The sequence below is a fragment of the Lepus europaeus genome, chromosome 18 (assembly GCF_033115175.1).
Source record: "Lepus europaeus isolate LE1 chromosome 18, mLepTim1.pri, whole genome shotgun sequence".
NCBI lineage: Eukaryota > Metazoa > Chordata > Mammalia > Lagomorpha > Leporidae > Lepus > Lepus europaeus.
The window spans coordinates 62,480,597-62,497,789 of NC_084844.1; the positions used below are offsets into that span (position 1 = coordinate 62,480,597).

Here is a 17,193-nt window from a genome sequence, read left to right on the forward strand (position 1 = left end):
GCTACTTCAAGGCTAGAGGTCAGCAGGGAGATGAGGGTGGGAAAGGCAGAGCAGGGTGAGGAGGACTGGTGTCTGGCAAAGTCTGGAAGGCAAAATGTTAACATTGCTTTGCAGCTTCCCACCCTGAAAGCCAGGGCCTCCCACCTCCAGGGCAACAGGCTCCACTGGCTGTGGCTCCCGACATCCTGGTGGGATTGGGATGCTGCAGAGACTTAGAGAATGCAGGAGGGAGCAGCACCCCCATTCAAGAAGAGGAAGACGCCCAAGGATGGAACAGAAGCGGAAACAGGGCTTCAAGCTGAAGCTTTAAGTGTTGGAGGGTACTGCTGGAAAGAGGGTTTGCCCCACGCTGTAGGTGTGTGGGCTTGCAGTGTGGAAGGAAATGAAGGGTACGAAATCTGCATGTGGATGAGAGCCACCCCCCCCCAAGGAAGGAAGAGCAATAAAAGGTACCTGGGTCCCTGACACATGAGCCAAAAATTGCTCTTTTATTTTAACCTACCCTTGTGTGGGTCTTTGTTGTAGCACCTGAACCTATAACCTCATCAATGTTAGCTATGGTCACAATAACGCTATGTCATACACCATCCGAAAACACAGAGTGGGTTACAATCACCATTCTTTCACCTCTGTAGGTCGTGGTGATACAGGTAGTAAAAGCCAGCTAGGTTAGGTTGAACTTGGATGGAAAATGAAGGCAGGTGGCTACAAGATGGGGAGAAGGGTTTCTAATGAACATTGAGCCTGCATGCTGTGTTAAAGCAGACTTTGCATAAAGGAAACTGAAATTAAGTGCAGAGAGTAAGCCTTATACAAGCAAAAGGTTGCATTTAAGAGACATGCAATTGAGAATCAAAAAAGCCTGGAACCTAAAAAATATTAAGGAGATAAGAGTTTTGAGACTCTAAATGAACAAAACAAAGACACCTGGGATTGTAAATGAGCAGAGCTAAGCGGTAAAGCCAGGGATTGCAACCTAACAAGTCCAAGGCTATAAATAACAGGGAGAGTGTTCAAGATGGGCCCAAAAATCATAAAGTACTAACCCAAAGGAATTTTGGGGAGGGAGAACACCTGGGCAGATTCTAGCCAAATGGGCAGAGTGAACTAAGCAAGATGGGATCTCAACAAGATGACCATTAGTTTCTTGATTCACCCTGTCCCCTGTCCCATGTTTTCATACTTCAGCTGCACGAGACAGTCAACCCGGGTGACTAAGGACAACTAGGACACGTGTGCCTGATCATTTCCACAGTTTTGCTAGAGTGCTGTGCTGGCAGGGTTGGCTCTGCTTCTCACATGGGTCTGCCAATCAGCCAGGGTGGCTCTGGTCCACGGGTATTCACTCTGGGGCCCAGGCTGACCGAGGCAGCTGCTCCCCGAGAGCAGCTCTTCTCACAGTGAAGGCAGAAGCACATGAGGGCCACAGAAACTCACACGGCCCCTCCAGCCTAGGCTCAGAACTACTATGTCTTCATTGCTCCTTCATTACATGGGCCAAAGCAAGCCACAGTCTTCCCACAATGAGACTATGGCAAGTGTGCGGATCAGGGAGGGGTGAGGAATTGGGGCCAATAAGTGCGTCTATTCCACTGTGATGGACCCTGGTTTGAAGGTTATATGATCTGGGCCCACTCTTCTAGGGGTTGCCTGGAAATGAGTGTAGTAAAAGGCACTGTCCATCCCTCACCCCCAGTTTTCTATTAGGTCAGGAATCCTGAAAACTCAGCCTTCCTTCTCCACAAAGCCCCCGTGCCCTTCCCTCAATGCCTAACACCCAGTCTGCCCCTACGGATGACGCAGCAAGATTGCTGAGTGCGTTTTAGATGGCCCCTTCATTCTGCTCCACTGCACCCCACGATGTGATTCATTAGGAAATATAGCCTAAGATCCTAAAGCTCAGCAGATAGTGCACTAAGTATTCACCCAAAATGCTCTTAAGAGATTGTGCCATTGAAGCTGAGTCTGTAGCCAGATCTGACACCAAATAGTACATCTACTGCCTTGTGAGGACCTCCAGAAGGAGGAGCAAGGGGCCAGCACTGTGTTGTAGCAGGCTAAGCCACCTGCAGTGCCAGCATCCCATGTGGACACAGGTTCAAGTCCCAGCTGCTCCACTTCTGATCCCATTCCCTCCTGATGCACCTGGGAAGGCAGCAGAAAATGGTGCAGTTCCTTGTGCCCCTGCATCCACGTGGGAGACCCGGAAGCAGCTCCTGGTTTCAGCCTGGTACAACCCCAGCTGTTGTTTGTTGTTGCAGCCATTTGGGGAGTAAACTAGCAGATAGAAAATCTCTCTCTGGCGGAATAGGCAGGGAGCACACTATTAGTCCGGGAGAGAGACAAGTTATTATAAGTGGAGATACTGCAGGATCAAGGAAGAGTAGGGGATGAAACAGCATAGGAAACTCTACCGGAACTAGTGATTCACAGTGTACCTGCATGGAGAGAATGGGAGCCCAAGTTCGGGACACCAGTGGCAGACTCAACACACCAGCGCTGGAACGTGAGGTGAGCCGAACCACAATAGCCCGAGACACCAGCAGGCAAGCGGAAAGAGGAGGCTAGAGGGAACGAGGCTTGAAACTCCGTGGGGAAAAATTCACCAGGCTAACTAGAAGAGAGAGAGGAAAAAAATAAAAAAAGTGACCGATACGGACACAAGTTTCTCCCTCTCCGCTCACCTCTCAAAGGCAAGCAAGACAGAGCAGGCGCCATTTTGGACATACGTCATAAGCAGGGCGACCTCAGGTCTGCACCAGCCCTGAGCCTAGCAGAAACACCTGACTCTGGGCAGAGGGGTGAAATAACAGGAGATTGGGATCTGACTTGACAACCCAGTGGGAGATTGCAGGAGAATTGGAGCCCACACTGAGGGCAGCACAGATTCCCTGTGTGGTCCGTGGGAAAGAGCTTCCAATCTCTGGCTCCTGTGGGTTTATCATTTGCCTGTTAACTACCTCCAATTACGTTCAGCTGTGCGGAAATACTTCCCTTTTGAATCAAAAAAAGAGAGAGAGATTTACCACACCTAACCTGGGAGTGTCATCTTTGACACACCCTCAATCCTGAGGAACCAAACACAGCTCTCAGTCCACACTCATCTCAAGCCTCTAAGGCTCCACTGAAAGCAGACAGTCCACTTAATCTAGAGCCATAGTGTAACAAGAAAAAACACCACAGTGAAGAAACCAAATATCTCCAACATGCCAAACAACAAATGCAAAAACCGAGGTAACAAGAACAAGGAAGACACTATGACACCCCCAAATGAAAAAGACACCTCAATTCAAGATTATGAAGATGAGGAGAATGAAGAAATGCAAGAAGCAGATCTCAAAACATTGATAAGAACATTAAGAAGTTCTCAAAAACAAATTCTTGAACTACAGAAATCTTTAATCGACAAGATAGAAAATCTCTCTCGTGAAAATGAAATATTAAGGAGGAATCAAAATGAAATGAAACAACTAGTGGAACAAGAAACTGCGATAGTGACGAGAATGAAGAATTCAATAGATCAAATGACAAACACATTAGAGAGCCTTAAAAACAGAATGGGCGAAGCAGAAGAGAGAATATCAGACTTAGAAGACAGAGAACAGGAAAGGAAACAATCAAATCAAAGAAAAGAAGAAGAAATCAGAAATCTAAAAAATACTGTCAGGAATCTACAGGATACTCTTAAAAAACCCAACATTCGGGTTCTAGGAATACCTGAAGGCATGGAGAGGGAGAAAGGATTAGAAGGCCTTTTTAGTGAGATACTAGCAGAAAATTTCCCAGGTTTGGAGAAAGACAGAGACATCCTAATACAGGAAGCTCATAGAACCCCTAATAAACATGACCAAAAGAGATCCTCACCACGACACGTCGTAATCAAACTCACCACAGTGAAACACAAAGAAAAGATCCTAAAATGTGCAAGAGAGAAACGCCAGATTACTCTCAGAGGATCTCCAATTAGACTCACAGCTGACTTCTCTTCAGAAACCCTACAAGCTAGGAGAGAATGGCGAGACATAGCCCAGGTGCTAAGAGAGAAAAACTGCCAGCCCAGAATATTATATCCTGCAAAGCTCTCATTTATGAATGAAGGTGAAATAAAGACCTTTCACAGCAAACAGAAACTGAAAGAATTTGTCGCCACTCGTCCAGCCCTGCAAAAGATGCTTAAAGATGTGTTACATACAGAAACACAGGAACACGGTCACCAATACGAAAGAAGGTAAAGCTAGGAAACCTCACACCAAAAGATCACAGGAATCTCAAACCATATATTAGAAAGTATCTTTGGCTAATGGCAGGGCAAAGTTACTCCTTCTCAATAGTCACATTGAATGTTAATGGCTTGAACTGTCCAGTTAAAAGACACCGATTGGCTGATTGGGTTAAGGAACAAAACCCATCCTTTTGCTGCTTACAAGAAACCCATCTATCCAACAATGATCCATACAGGCTGAGAGTGAAAGGCTGGAAAAAGATATACCATGCCAACAGAAATTAAAAGAGGGCGGGCGTAGCCATCTTAATATCGGACAACATAAACTTTACCACAAAAACTGTTAGGAGAGACAAAGAGGGGCACTATATAATGATTAAGGGATCCATTCAACAGGAAGATATAACGATTATCAATGTATATGCACCTAATTACAGGGCACCAGCTTATTTAAAAGACTTGTTAAGGGACTTAAAGGGAGACTTAGACCCCAACACAATAGTACTGGGGGACTTCAATACTCCACTCTCACAGATAGACAGATCAACAGAACAGAAGATCAACAAGGAGACAGTAGATTTAAATGACACTATAGCCCAAATGGATCTAACAGATATCTACAGAACATTTCATCCTACATCTAAGGACTTTACATTCTTCTCAGCAGTACATGGAACCTTATCTAGGATTGACCACATACTAGGCCATAAAGCAAGTCTCAGCAAATTCAAAAGAACTAGAATCATACCATGCAGCTTCTCAGACCACAAAGGAATGAAATTGGAAATTGGCAACTCAGGAATGCCTAGAGCACGTGCAAACACATGGAGATTGAACAACATGCTCCTGAATGAACAATGGGTCATAGAAGAAATTAAAAGAGAAATCAAAAATTTTCTAGAAGTAAATGAGGATAACAGCACAACATACCAAAACCTATGGGATACAACAAAAGCAGTGTTAATTGGAAAGTTTATATCAATAGGCGCCTACATCAAGAAATTGGAAAGGCACCAAATAGATGAGCTTTCAAGTCATCTCAAGGATCTAGAAAATCTGCAGCAAACCAAACCCAAACCCAGTAGAAGAAGGGAAATAATTAAAATCAAAGAAGAAATCAACAGGATTGAATCCAAAAAAACATTACAAAAAATCAGCCAAACGAGGAGCTGGTTTTTTGAAAAAATAAACAAAATTGACACCCCATTGGCCCAACTAACTAAAAAAAAGAAGAGAAAAGACCCAAATCAATAGGATCAGAGATGAAATGGGAAACGTAACAACAGACACCACAGAAATAAAAAGAATCATCAGAAATTACTACAAGGACTTGTATGCCAGCAAACAGGGAAATCTATCAGAAATGGACAGATTCTTGGACACATACAACCTCCCTAAATTAAGCCAGGAAGACATAGAAAACCTAAACAGACCAATAACTGACACAGAAATTGAAACAGTAATGAAGGCCCTCCCAACAAAGAAAAGCCCAGGGCCAGATGGATTCACTGCTGAGTTCTACCAGACATTTAGAGAAGAACTAACTCCAATTCTTCTCAAACTATTCAGAGCAATCGAAAAAGAGGGAATCCTCCCAAATTCTTTCTACGAAGCCACCATCACCTTAATTCCTAAGCCAGAAAGAGATGCAACATTGAAAGAGAATTACAGACCAATATCCCTGATGAACATAGATGCAAAAATACTCAATAAAATTCTGGCCAATAGAATGCAACAACACATCAGAAAGATCATCCACCCAGACCAAGTAGGATTCATCCCCGGTATGCAAGGATGGTTCAACATTCACAAAACAATCAACGTAATACACTACATTAACAGATTGCAGAAGAAAAACCATATGATTCTCTCAATAGACGCAGAGAAAGCATTTGATAAAATACAACACCCTTTCATGATGAAAACTCTAAGCAAACTGGGTATGGAAGGAACATTCCTTAATACAATCAAAGCAATATATGAAAAACCCACGGCCAACATCCTATTGAATGGGGAAAAGTTGGAAGCATTTCCACTGAAATCTGGTACCAGACAGGGATGCCCTCTCTCACCACTGCTATTCAATATAGTTCTGGAAGTTTTGGCCAGAGCTATTAGGCAAGAAAAAGAAATTAAAGGGATACAAATCGGGAAGGACGAACTCAAACTATCCCTCTTTGCAGATGATATGATTCTTTATTTAGGGGACCCAAAGAACTCTACTAAGAGACTGCTGGAACTCATCGAAAAGTTTGGCAAAGTAGCAGGATATAAAATCAATGCACAAAAATCAATAGCCTTTGTATACACAGGCAATGCCACGGCTGAGGAAGAACTTCTAAAATCAATCCCATTCACAATAGCTACAAAAACAATCAAATACCTTGGAATAAACTTAACCAAAGACGTTAAAGATCTCTACGATGAAAACTACAAAACCTTACAAAAAGAAATAGAAGAGGATACCAAAAAATGGAGAAATCTTCCATGCTCATGGATTGGAAGAATCAATATCATCAAAATGTCCATTCTCCCAAAAGCAATTTATACATTCAATGCAATACCCATCAAGATCCCGAAGACCTTCTTCTCAGATCTGGAAAAAATGATGCTGAAATTCATATGGAGACACAGAAGACCTCGAATAGCAAAAGCAATCCTGTACAACAAAAACAAAGCCGGAGGCATCACAATACCTGATTTCAGGACATACTACAGGGCAGTTGTTATCAAAACAGCATGGTACTGGTACAGAAATAGATGGATAGACCAATGGAACAGAATAGAAACACCAGAAATCAATCCAAACATCTACAGCCAACTTATATTTGACCAAAGATCCAAATCTAATCCCTGGAATAAGGACAGTCTATTCAATAAATGGTGCTGGGAAAATTGGATTTCCACGTGCAGAAGCTTGAAGCAAGACCCATACCTATCACCTTACACAAAAATTCACTCAACATGGATTAAAGACTTAAATCTACGACCCAAAACCATCAAATTATTAGAGAGCATTGGAGAAACCCTGCAAGATATAGGCACAGGCAAAGACTTCCTGGAAAATACTCCAACAGCACAGGCAGTCAAAACCAAAATTAACATTTGGGATTGCATCAAATTGAGAAGTTTCTGTACTTCAAAAGAAACAGGAAAGTGAAGAGGCAACCAACAGAATGGGAAAAAATATTCGCGAACTATACTACAGATAAAGGATTGATAACCAGAATCTACAAAGAAATCAAGAAAATCCACAACAACAAAACAAACAACCCACTTAAGAGATGGGCCAAGGACCTCAATAGACATTTTTCGAAAGAGGAAATCCAAATGGCCAACAGACACATGAAAAAATGTTCAAGATCACTAGCAATCAGAGAAATGCAAATCAAAACCACAATGAGGTTCCATCTCACCCCAGTGAGAATGGCTCACATTCAGAAATCTACCAACAACAGATGCTGGAGAGGATGTGGGGAAAAAGGGACACTAACCCACTGTTGGTGGGAATGCAAACTGGTTAAGCCACTATGGAAGTCTGTCTGGAGATTCCTCAGAAACCTGAATATAACCCTACCATACAACCCAGCCATCCCACTCCTTGGAATTTACCCAAAGGAAATTAATTTGGCAAATAAAAAAGCCATCTGCACATTAATGTTTATTGCAGCTCAATTCACAATAGCTAAGACCTGGAACCAACCCAATGCCCATCAACAGTAGACTGGATAAAGAAATTATGGGACATGTACTCCATTGAATACTATACAGCAGTAAGAAACAACGAAACCCAGTCATTTGCAACAAGATGGAGCAATCTGGAAAACATCATGCTGAGTGAATTAAGCCAGTCCCAAAGAGAAAAATATCATTTGTTTTCCCTGATCGGTGACAACTGAGCGCCAAAGGGGAAACCTGTTAAGTGAAATGGACACTATAAGCAACAATGAACTGATCAGCTCCTGTCCTGACTTTAGATGTACAATGTAATACTTTATCCTTTTTAGTATTTGTTGTTGTTGTTGTTGTTCTAGTACTATTGGTTGAACTCAGTAATTAACACACAATTATTCTTAGGTGTTTAAATTTTAACTGAAAAGTGATCCCTGTTAAATCTAAGAGTGGAAAAAGAGAGGGAGGAGATGAACAATTTGGAACATGCTCAATCGGACTGTCCCCAAATGGTGGAGTTAGAAATGTGCCAGGGGATTCCAACACAATCCCATCAAGATGGCATGTACCAATGCCATCGCACTAGTCCAAGTGATCAATTTCAGCTCACAATTGATAGCTCTGATAGGTCTAAGAGTCAAAGAGATCACACAAACAAGACAAGTATCTGCTAATACTAACTGATAGAATTAAAAAGGGAGAAAAAGATCCATCATGGGAAGCGGCATACACAGGAGACTCATAGAATGGCAGATGTCCTAAACAACACTCTGGCCTCAGAATCAGCCCTCAAGGCATTCGGATCTGGCGGAAGAGCCCATGAGAGTTGGCAGGCATGGAAAGCCAAGATATCATGGAAAAAAAAAAAAGACCTAAATGAACGATCTCTGTGAGTGAGATCCCAGTGGAAAGAACGGGGCCATCAAAGAAGGAGGTACCCTTCTCCGAAGGGAGGAGAGAACTTCCACTTTGACTATGACCCTATCGGAATAAGATAAAAGTCAGCGAACTCTAAAGGCTTCCATAGCCCTGGCAACTCATGACTAGAGCCTAGGGAGATTACTGACGCCATGAACAGGAGTGTCAAATTGTTAAATCAGCAACAGGAGTCACTGTGTACTTACATCCCATGTGGGATCTGTCCCTAATGTGTCGTCTAAAGCGAAGTGATGCTATAACTAGTACTGAAACAGTATTTTTATACTTTGCGTTTCTGTGTGGGCACAAACTGATGAGGTCTTTACTAATTATATACTGAAGTGATCTTCTGTATGTAAAGAGAATTGGAAATGAAAAAAAAAAACCTGGTGTTAAAATGGAAATGGCATAGAAAATTAATTAATTTGAAAAAAAAATTATGCAGGATCTCTGTCTTTAATGTGCTGTACATTGCTATTTAATGCTATAATTAGTAATCCAATGGTAATTTTTCCACTTTATGTTGCTATATGGGCAAAATGTTGAAATCTTTACCTAATATATACTAAACTGATCTTCTGTATACAAAGAGAATTGAAAATGAATCTTTACATGAATGGAAGGGGAAAGGGAGCAGGAAAGGGGAGGGTTGTGGGCGGGAGGGAAGTTATGGGAGCAGGGAGGCCATTGTAACCCATAAGCTATACTTTGGAAATTTATATTCATTAAATAAAAGTTTAAAAGAAAAAAAAAAGAAACACACAAAAAAAAAGAAAAGAAAATCTCTCTCTCACTCTAGCTCTCGCTCTCACTCTCTAACTCTGTCTTTCAAATAAATACTTAAATCAGGAAGAAGTAGAAGCAGCTTCTGCAGGAGCAACAACAAGAGATAGGAACATGTTAGTGAAATTTCTTTCTCTAGAGGCCATTTGGACCTGGGAAATTTTATTTTTTTAAAAGATTTTTATTTACTTATTTGAGAGGAAGAGTTACAGACAGTGAGAGGGAGAAGAGACAGAAAGAAAGGTCTTTCTTCCACTGGCTCATTCCCAAATAACAGCAAAGGCCAGAGCTGTGCCAATCCAAAGCCAGGAGCCAGGAGCTTCTTCCAGGTATCCCACACAGGTGCAGGGACCCAAGGATGTGGGACATCTTCTACTGCTTTCCCAGGCCACAGCAGAGAACCAGATTGGAAGAAGAGCAGCTGGGACTCAAACTGGCGCCCATATGGGATGCTGATGCCGCAATGGATTAACCTACTGCACCACAGTGCCGGCCCCTGGGACCTGGGAAATTTTAAAGTTTCTCACAAGCAGAAATATCCTAAGAGCAGACTGTCTCAAGGCCCAAAATTAGCCAGAGATCCACAAGGCTTCAGGACAACTGAGAGGTAGTGAGAGTCACCACCAGTGCGCAGTCACCCCACTGCTGCACAGTGCCCCTTGGCCACATCAGGACAGGAGCAAGATCAGCCGCAGGTGCTCCACCTTAACTGCCGTCTTTCTCAGAAGACCTTGCTCTTTAAAGGAGAACCATTAAAAAAGACCAACCACCACTGAATTCAGGGCACAGGCCACATACACTGAATGTATTTTAGGGCAGTGGCTCATGATAAATTGTTTCCCAAGTTCCTCAAAGGTACTGTGAGTGTCAAGCTCTCTTGGGCCCAGGCTGATAACTATGGAAGTGTGGGGAATTGCAGTTGTTGTGAGGTACTTGGTTAAGATACATGTGGGCTCTTAGGGCTTATTATAAAAGTGAAGGCCTATGGCTCTCCAGACTGAGAAAGGATCACCTTTGTGAATAATAAGAGGATGCAGCAGTTATAAAAAATTAAATAGACCTTGGCAATCTCTCTCCTAGATATATAGGTGTGTTAAGTGAACAAAGCCCTATGGTAGTGTGGGGGTAAAGCATGCTACTATCTTAGTTTTCTGTTGCTACAGCAAAATACCTAAGACTGGGTGATTTATAAAGAAGCTCATTTGGCTCATGGTTCTGGTACCTGGGAAGTCCAAGACCATGGTGCAGACATCTGCTCAGCATCCGCTGGGGGCCCTCTTACTGCATTATAACATGACACAGAGCATCACATGCTGGGACACAGCACGTATGCTGGCACAGGTCCCTCTTTCTAAAGTGCTGCTAATGCCAATGGGGCTCCCTCTGTCCTGACCTCATCCAATCCTAAGTACCTCCCAAAGCCTCTACCTCCAAACACCATCAACACAGGAGTTTTGGAATTCAGTTTCTATTTTTTGTTTTGTTTTGTTTTTTGACAGGCAGAGTGGACAGTGAGAGAGAGAGACAGAGAAAGGTCTTCCTTTACCATTGGTTCAACCTCCAATGGCCACTGCGGTTGGTGCATTGCGGCCGGCGTACCGCACTGATCCGAAGCTGGGATCCAGGTGCTTCTCCTGGTCTCCCATGCGGGTGCAGGGCCCAAGCACTTGGGCCATCCTCCACTGCACTCCCAGGACATAGCAGAGAGCTGGACAGGAAGAGGGGCAACCGGGACAGAATCCGCCACCCCAACCGGGACTAGACCTGGTGCGCCGGCAACACAAGGCGGAGGATTAGCCTATTGAGCCGCAGCACTGTCCTGGAATTCAGTTTGTGAGGACACAGTCCAACAACGGCAACTTCTGTATGCTCTGCATTATCTGTATAGAACTTTAGGATCCAATACAGCAGCCACTAACCACATACAGTCAGTTCCAAAGTCACACTCAGCCATCTTTTTTTTTAACTTTTACTTAATTATTTTCATTTGAGGTGAAAGGCAGAGAAACAGAGACAGAAGGGACAGATCTTCCATCTGCTGGTTCACTTCCCCAAACGCCTGCAACAGCTGGGGCTGGGCCAGGCAGAACCCAGCAGCCCAGAATTCAGTCCAGGTCTCCCACATGGGTGGCAGGAACTAAGCACCTAAGCCATCATCTGCTGCCTCCCAGAGTCTGCGTTTGCAGGAAGCTGAAATCAGAAGCAGAACCATGGTCTGAACCAGGCATTCTGACCTGAGATGTGGTCATCCCAAGTGCCAGCTGTAACACTGAGCCCAAGGCTCACCCCAGAGGTAGGGGTTTCCAAAAGGAAAGTGAAGGGCCTTCTCAGATCAAACCAAAGGTCGAGGAGGCTCCCAGAACAACAGAGGAGAAAGAGAGAGAGAACCAGGAAGTGGCATAATCAGAACCTATGTGCTCACGTGTAACCCTGTAACAACACTCTAGCAACCCTGTAGCCTTAATACCCCCATCAGAATGTAGGTAACCGTATGAGGGGGACAAAGAAAGTAAGAGTGTGTGTAAGGCAATGACCCGCTTTGCTCGGGGCTCAGCCTTTGACTGCTTTCCTGCTATGAGCTTCGGTGTCCTGTCTGTCTGAGAACCCCACAACATTTCTAGGGGCTTGTGTCCAGGATTCAGAGATGGGGTTTCTACCTCTTTTGTTGCTGGGGTATGATACCTCCACCCCAGGACGCTGATAGAGGTGACCTTGCCGGGTGCCAGTGGGCAGATAAATCCATACGTGACTCACCGTCCTGGTGTGCCGGGGTAGGGCCCTGGGAGCACAGAGGAACCCAATGTGGCACAAGGAACCAGCCAAAGGAAAGACAGCTGCCACAGGCAAGGGGGCAGTTGGAATGGTGGGAGGGAAAAAGGTAAAAACCCGGGTTCCTTCATTTTGGTTTTAGTGAGCCTGCCCCTAAGAGGCAGAAGGACAGCTTGATGTCACCCACTCCTAGAGTTGCCAGAGTACTCTCCGTCACAGGAGACAGGAGACAAAACTGCAACTGGGGGCCGGCACTGTGGCTTAGCAGGTAAAGCCACTGACTGCAGTGTCAGCATCCCATATAAACACCAGTTTGAAACCCGGCTGCTCCACTTCCAATCCAGCTCTCTGCTATGGCCTGGGAAAGCAGTAGAAGATGGCCCAGGTCCTTGGGCCCCTGCACCTGCATGAGCTCCAGCTGTTGCAGCCAATTGGGGAGTGAACCAGTGGATAGAAGACCTCTCTCTCTCTTCCTCTCTCTCTCTCTCTCTCTCTCTCTCTCTCTCTACCTCTCCTCCTCTCTGTAACTGACTTTCAAATAAATAAATCTTTAAAAAAAAAGAAAGAAAGAAAAAGAAATTGCAACTGCACACCGCTGAGAGAGGAAAAAAATAGATGTGCTAGGCAGTGGAAGGAAAAAAAAACAAGTGTCAGGCAAAAGCACTGGGCGGTGGGTGGATTGGAGATGACAATTCTAAGGCACAGGGCATCGAGTAAACGGTCACTAAATGAGATGGACTGACTCTGAGTTCTGACTGAAAACAAAGCCCGAGGCAGTTTGGCAGTTTAAACTTTTCTCTCCCTCTCTCCCTCTCTCCCTCTCTCCCTCTCTCCCTCTCTCTCTCTCTCTCTCTCTCTCTGGTTTGTAGCATGTTACCTCACCCCTCTGCTGGGAGAGGGGACGAGGAAGGCCAGTTGTCTCTCGGCCAGGGCAGCAATACTCAAGTTGATAGAGGCAGGCACATGGGATTAAACTGATTAGATTTACGAGCTGGAGACCACGCCTTCAGCCTGCCCCCTTTTTGATCTCATGCCAATACCTGACCTCACCTGTACATCCACCTGCCAATAAGACTACGTAACCACTCTCCCTGCGATGTGAACGAAAGGCCTGGAGCATGGTGGGCCCTCCCTTGCCGGGCCCTCACTTGCCGTTCTTTACCTCCAGGGTTGGGGCCTCCTGGCCAAGCTGGGCTACCTGTAGCTGCTCCTAATCACACACTTTGCTCCATGTGGCTCCCAGCCTGCTCTCTGCCTGGTATGGACCCAGCCTGTGCTTCCAGACTTCTTCTAAATAAAGCCCTCACTTTCTGTGTATGTCTTTCACTGAATAAATGTTAAAAACTTACCATGTGATCGGCACAGCACTGGTCGTAGCGGCCATTTGTGGAGTGAACCAATGGAAGGAAGACCTGTCTCTGTCTTCTCACTATCAAAAAAAAATTAAAAAAAAAAACATACCATGTCACCTGGATTATTGGAGTTGATATTCAGAATTCTTATCTGAATAGACAGCAAGAACTCTCAAAATATTAATACTAAATTTATTAATAAGGCTGTTCAATAACAAAGTCTCCAAGATGTAAGCTGACAATTTCCAGTGGGCTTGTCACCATAGCACATGGGCCCTGGCCCACAGTCACCCTTGGGAACTGTCTTGCAACTGCCTGGATACATGTCTGTTTCAGAGACGGTCCCAAGTAGCTGACTGTTGACTAGGTGCCTATGTTTGCTGGGTGGGGAAAAAAACTTGCTTGTAAAACCCTTTTGTCCTAAAGTAAAATCGCTAGATTAGTTTAGACTGAAAAGGGAAAGATAAGACAGAAATACCTAAAGGCTTCAGTAAGTTACCAAAGGTATAAAAAGTCCCATAACATTAGAAAAAAATTTGAGAAAAATACTGTTTACAGGGTTTTCTAAAAGTAAACATTCAGGCAGGCGCTGTGGCACAGTGGGTTAACACCCTGGCCTGAAGCGCCAGCATCCCATATAGGTGCTGGTTTGAGAGCCAGCTGCTCCACTTCCAATCCAGTTCTCTGCTATGGCCTGGAAATCAATAGAAGATGGCCCAAGTCCTTGGGCCCCTGCACCCACATGGGAGACCCAGAAGAAGCTCCTGGAACCTGGCTTTGGATCGGCACAGTTCCAACAATTGTGGCCAACTGGGAGGTGAACCAGCAGATGGAAGACCTCTCTCTCTCTGCCTCTCCTCTCTCCGTGTAACTCTGACTTTCAAATAAATAAATAAATCTTTAAATGTAAACATTAATGTCAAAGGTAAAGTTACATAAAATTAAAGTCTAATCTGCTAAAGCGATGAAATCTTTACCTAATACATACTAAACTGATCTTCTGTATATAAAGAGAATTGAAAATGAATCTTGATGTGAATGGAAGGGGAGAGGGAGCGGGAAAGGGGAGGGTTGCGGGCAGGAGGGAAGTTATGGGAGGGGGGAAGCCATTGTAACCCATAAGCTGTACTTTGGAAATTTATACTCATTAAATAAAAGTTTAATAAATGAAAACAAACAAATAAATAAATAAATCTTTAAATGTAAACATTAATGTCAAAGGTAAAGTTACATAAAATTAAAGTCTAATCTGCTAAAGCAATGAGGTTTTTAAAATATATGCATAAAAATATCAATATGTTATCAAATCTAAAAATTGCTTTTTAAAGATTTATTTATTTATTTGAAAGTCAGAGTTAAACAGAGAGAGAAGGAGAGCTAGAAGAAGAGAGAAAGGTCTTCCATCCGCTGGTTCATTCCCCAATTCACCGCAACAGCTGGGGCTGTGCTGATCTGAAGCCAGGAGCCAGGAGCTTCTCCAGGTCTCCCACGTGGATGCAGGGATCCAAGGACTTGGGCCATCTTCTACTGCTTTCCTAGGCCACAGCAGAGAGCTGGATTGGAAGTGAAGCAGCCAGGACACAAACTAGTGCCTATATGGGGTGCCAGCACTGCAGGTAGTGGCTTTACCTGCTACACCACAGCACCGGCCCTAAAAATTGTCTTGATCTTAAACTTTAAAATCTGTTTTTGCAAACAACTGCAATATCTCCTTTTAATAATTTTCTTCTTGATAGGTTACTCTGACAATTTTCCAGTCAGAAAGTTCTTTTCTGGTTCTGACTGAAAAGCGCTGAGTTTTATAAGAGTTAAAAGAGGAGGTGTCACTTTCGGCAGACACAGGGGGAGGGGGGATGGCCACAATGGCTGGAACTGTGCCAATCCAAAGCCAGGAGCCAGGAGCTTCTTCTAGGTCTCTCACATGGATGCAGGGGCCCAAGGACTTGGGCCATCCTCTACTGCTTTCCCAGGCCATAACCAAGAGCTAGATTGGAAGTAGAGCAGCCAGGACTCACACCTGTGCACATATGGGATGTCAGCATTGCAGGCAGCAGCTTTACCCACTACACCACAGAGACGGCCCCCTCTCAGTGATTTTCTGTCTGGTTGATCGATCAATTAATGAACTTTTCTCCCAAGGACAAGTACTACTTTGAAAAGGGCTGGTGTTAGGGTTAAGGTTAGGGTTAGGGTTAAGGTTAGGATTAGGGCTAGGGTTAGTGTTAAGATTTAGGGTTAGGGTTAGTGTTAGGGTTAGGGTTAGCATTAGGGTTTAGGGTTAAGGTTAGGGTTAGGGTTAGGGTTAGGGTTAGGGTTAGAGTTAGGATTAGGGTTAAGGTTAGGGTTTAGAGTTAAGGTTAAGGTTAGGGTTAGGGTTACAATCCCTCTGATAAAATATGACTTGAAGAGACCTACACAGGGTGGCAATTCTCTTCTTTGCTGAGAAAGTACCTGTGATCTAGAACCCTAAAAAGTATATTCCTTGAAAATATATTTTCGGGGACACCAGCGGCAGACTCAACACACCAGCCTTGGAACACAAGGTGAGCCTAACCTCACTAGCCTGAGACACCAGTTGGAAAGCTGAAAGAGGAGACTAGAGGGAACGAGGCTTGAACCTCCGTGGGGAAAAGTTCACCAGGCTAACTAGAAGAGAGAGAAAAAAAAAGTGACCGATAAGGACACGAGTTTCTCTCTCTCCACTCACCTCTCAAAGGCGAGCAAAACAAAGAGCAGGCACCAATTTGGACACACGTCATAAGCACGGCAATCTCAGGTCTGCACCAGCCCTGAGCCTAGCAGAAAAACCTGACTCTGGGGGGGTGAAATAACAGGAGATTAGGATCTAACTTGGAAACCCAGTGGGAGACTGCAGGAGAATTGAAGCCCACACTGAGGGCAGCACAGATTCCCTTTGTGGTCCTTGGGAAAGAGCTTCCCATCTCTGGCTCCTGTGGGTATATTATTCGCCTGCTAACTACCTCTGAAATTCCATTCAGCTGTGCAGAATTACTTCCCTTTTGAATAAAAAAAAAAAAAAGAATGAAAGAAAGAGAGATTTACCACGCCTAACCTGGGAGTGTCACCTTTGACACACCCTCAACCCTGAGGAACCAAACACAGCTCTCAGGCCACACTCATCTCAAGCCTCTAAGGCTCCACCAAAAGCAGACAGTCCACTTAATCTAGAGCCATAGTATAACAAGAAAAAAACGCCACAGTGAAGAAACCAAATATCTCCAATATGCCAAACAACAAACGCAAAAACCAAGGTAACAAAAACAAGGAAGACACTATGACGCCCCCCAAATGAAAAAGACACCCCAATTCAAGATTATGAAGATGATTAGATAGAAGAAATGCAAGAAGCAGATCTAAAAACATGGATAAGAACATTAAGAAGTTCTCAGAAACAAATTCTTGAACTACAGAAATCCTTAATGGACAAGATAGAAAATCTCTCTCGTGAAAATGAAA

General features: G+C 44.1%; 1 protein-coding gene across 1 annotated transcript in view; it reads right to left on the reverse strand.

Moving 5' to 3' along the window:
• The window catches only part of LOC133777180 (leucine-rich repeat-containing protein 37B-like), a 45,625-nt gene that overhangs the window by 7,775 nt on the left and 20,657 nt on the right, over positions 1–17,193 (reverse strand). The window contains exon 6 of the mRNA XM_062216662.1: positions 13,714–13,793. Within this exon, the coding sequence (XP_062072646.1) occupies positions 13,714–13,793 (80 nt within the window). The remainder of the gene's footprint in view (positions 1–13,713; positions 13,794–17,193) is intronic.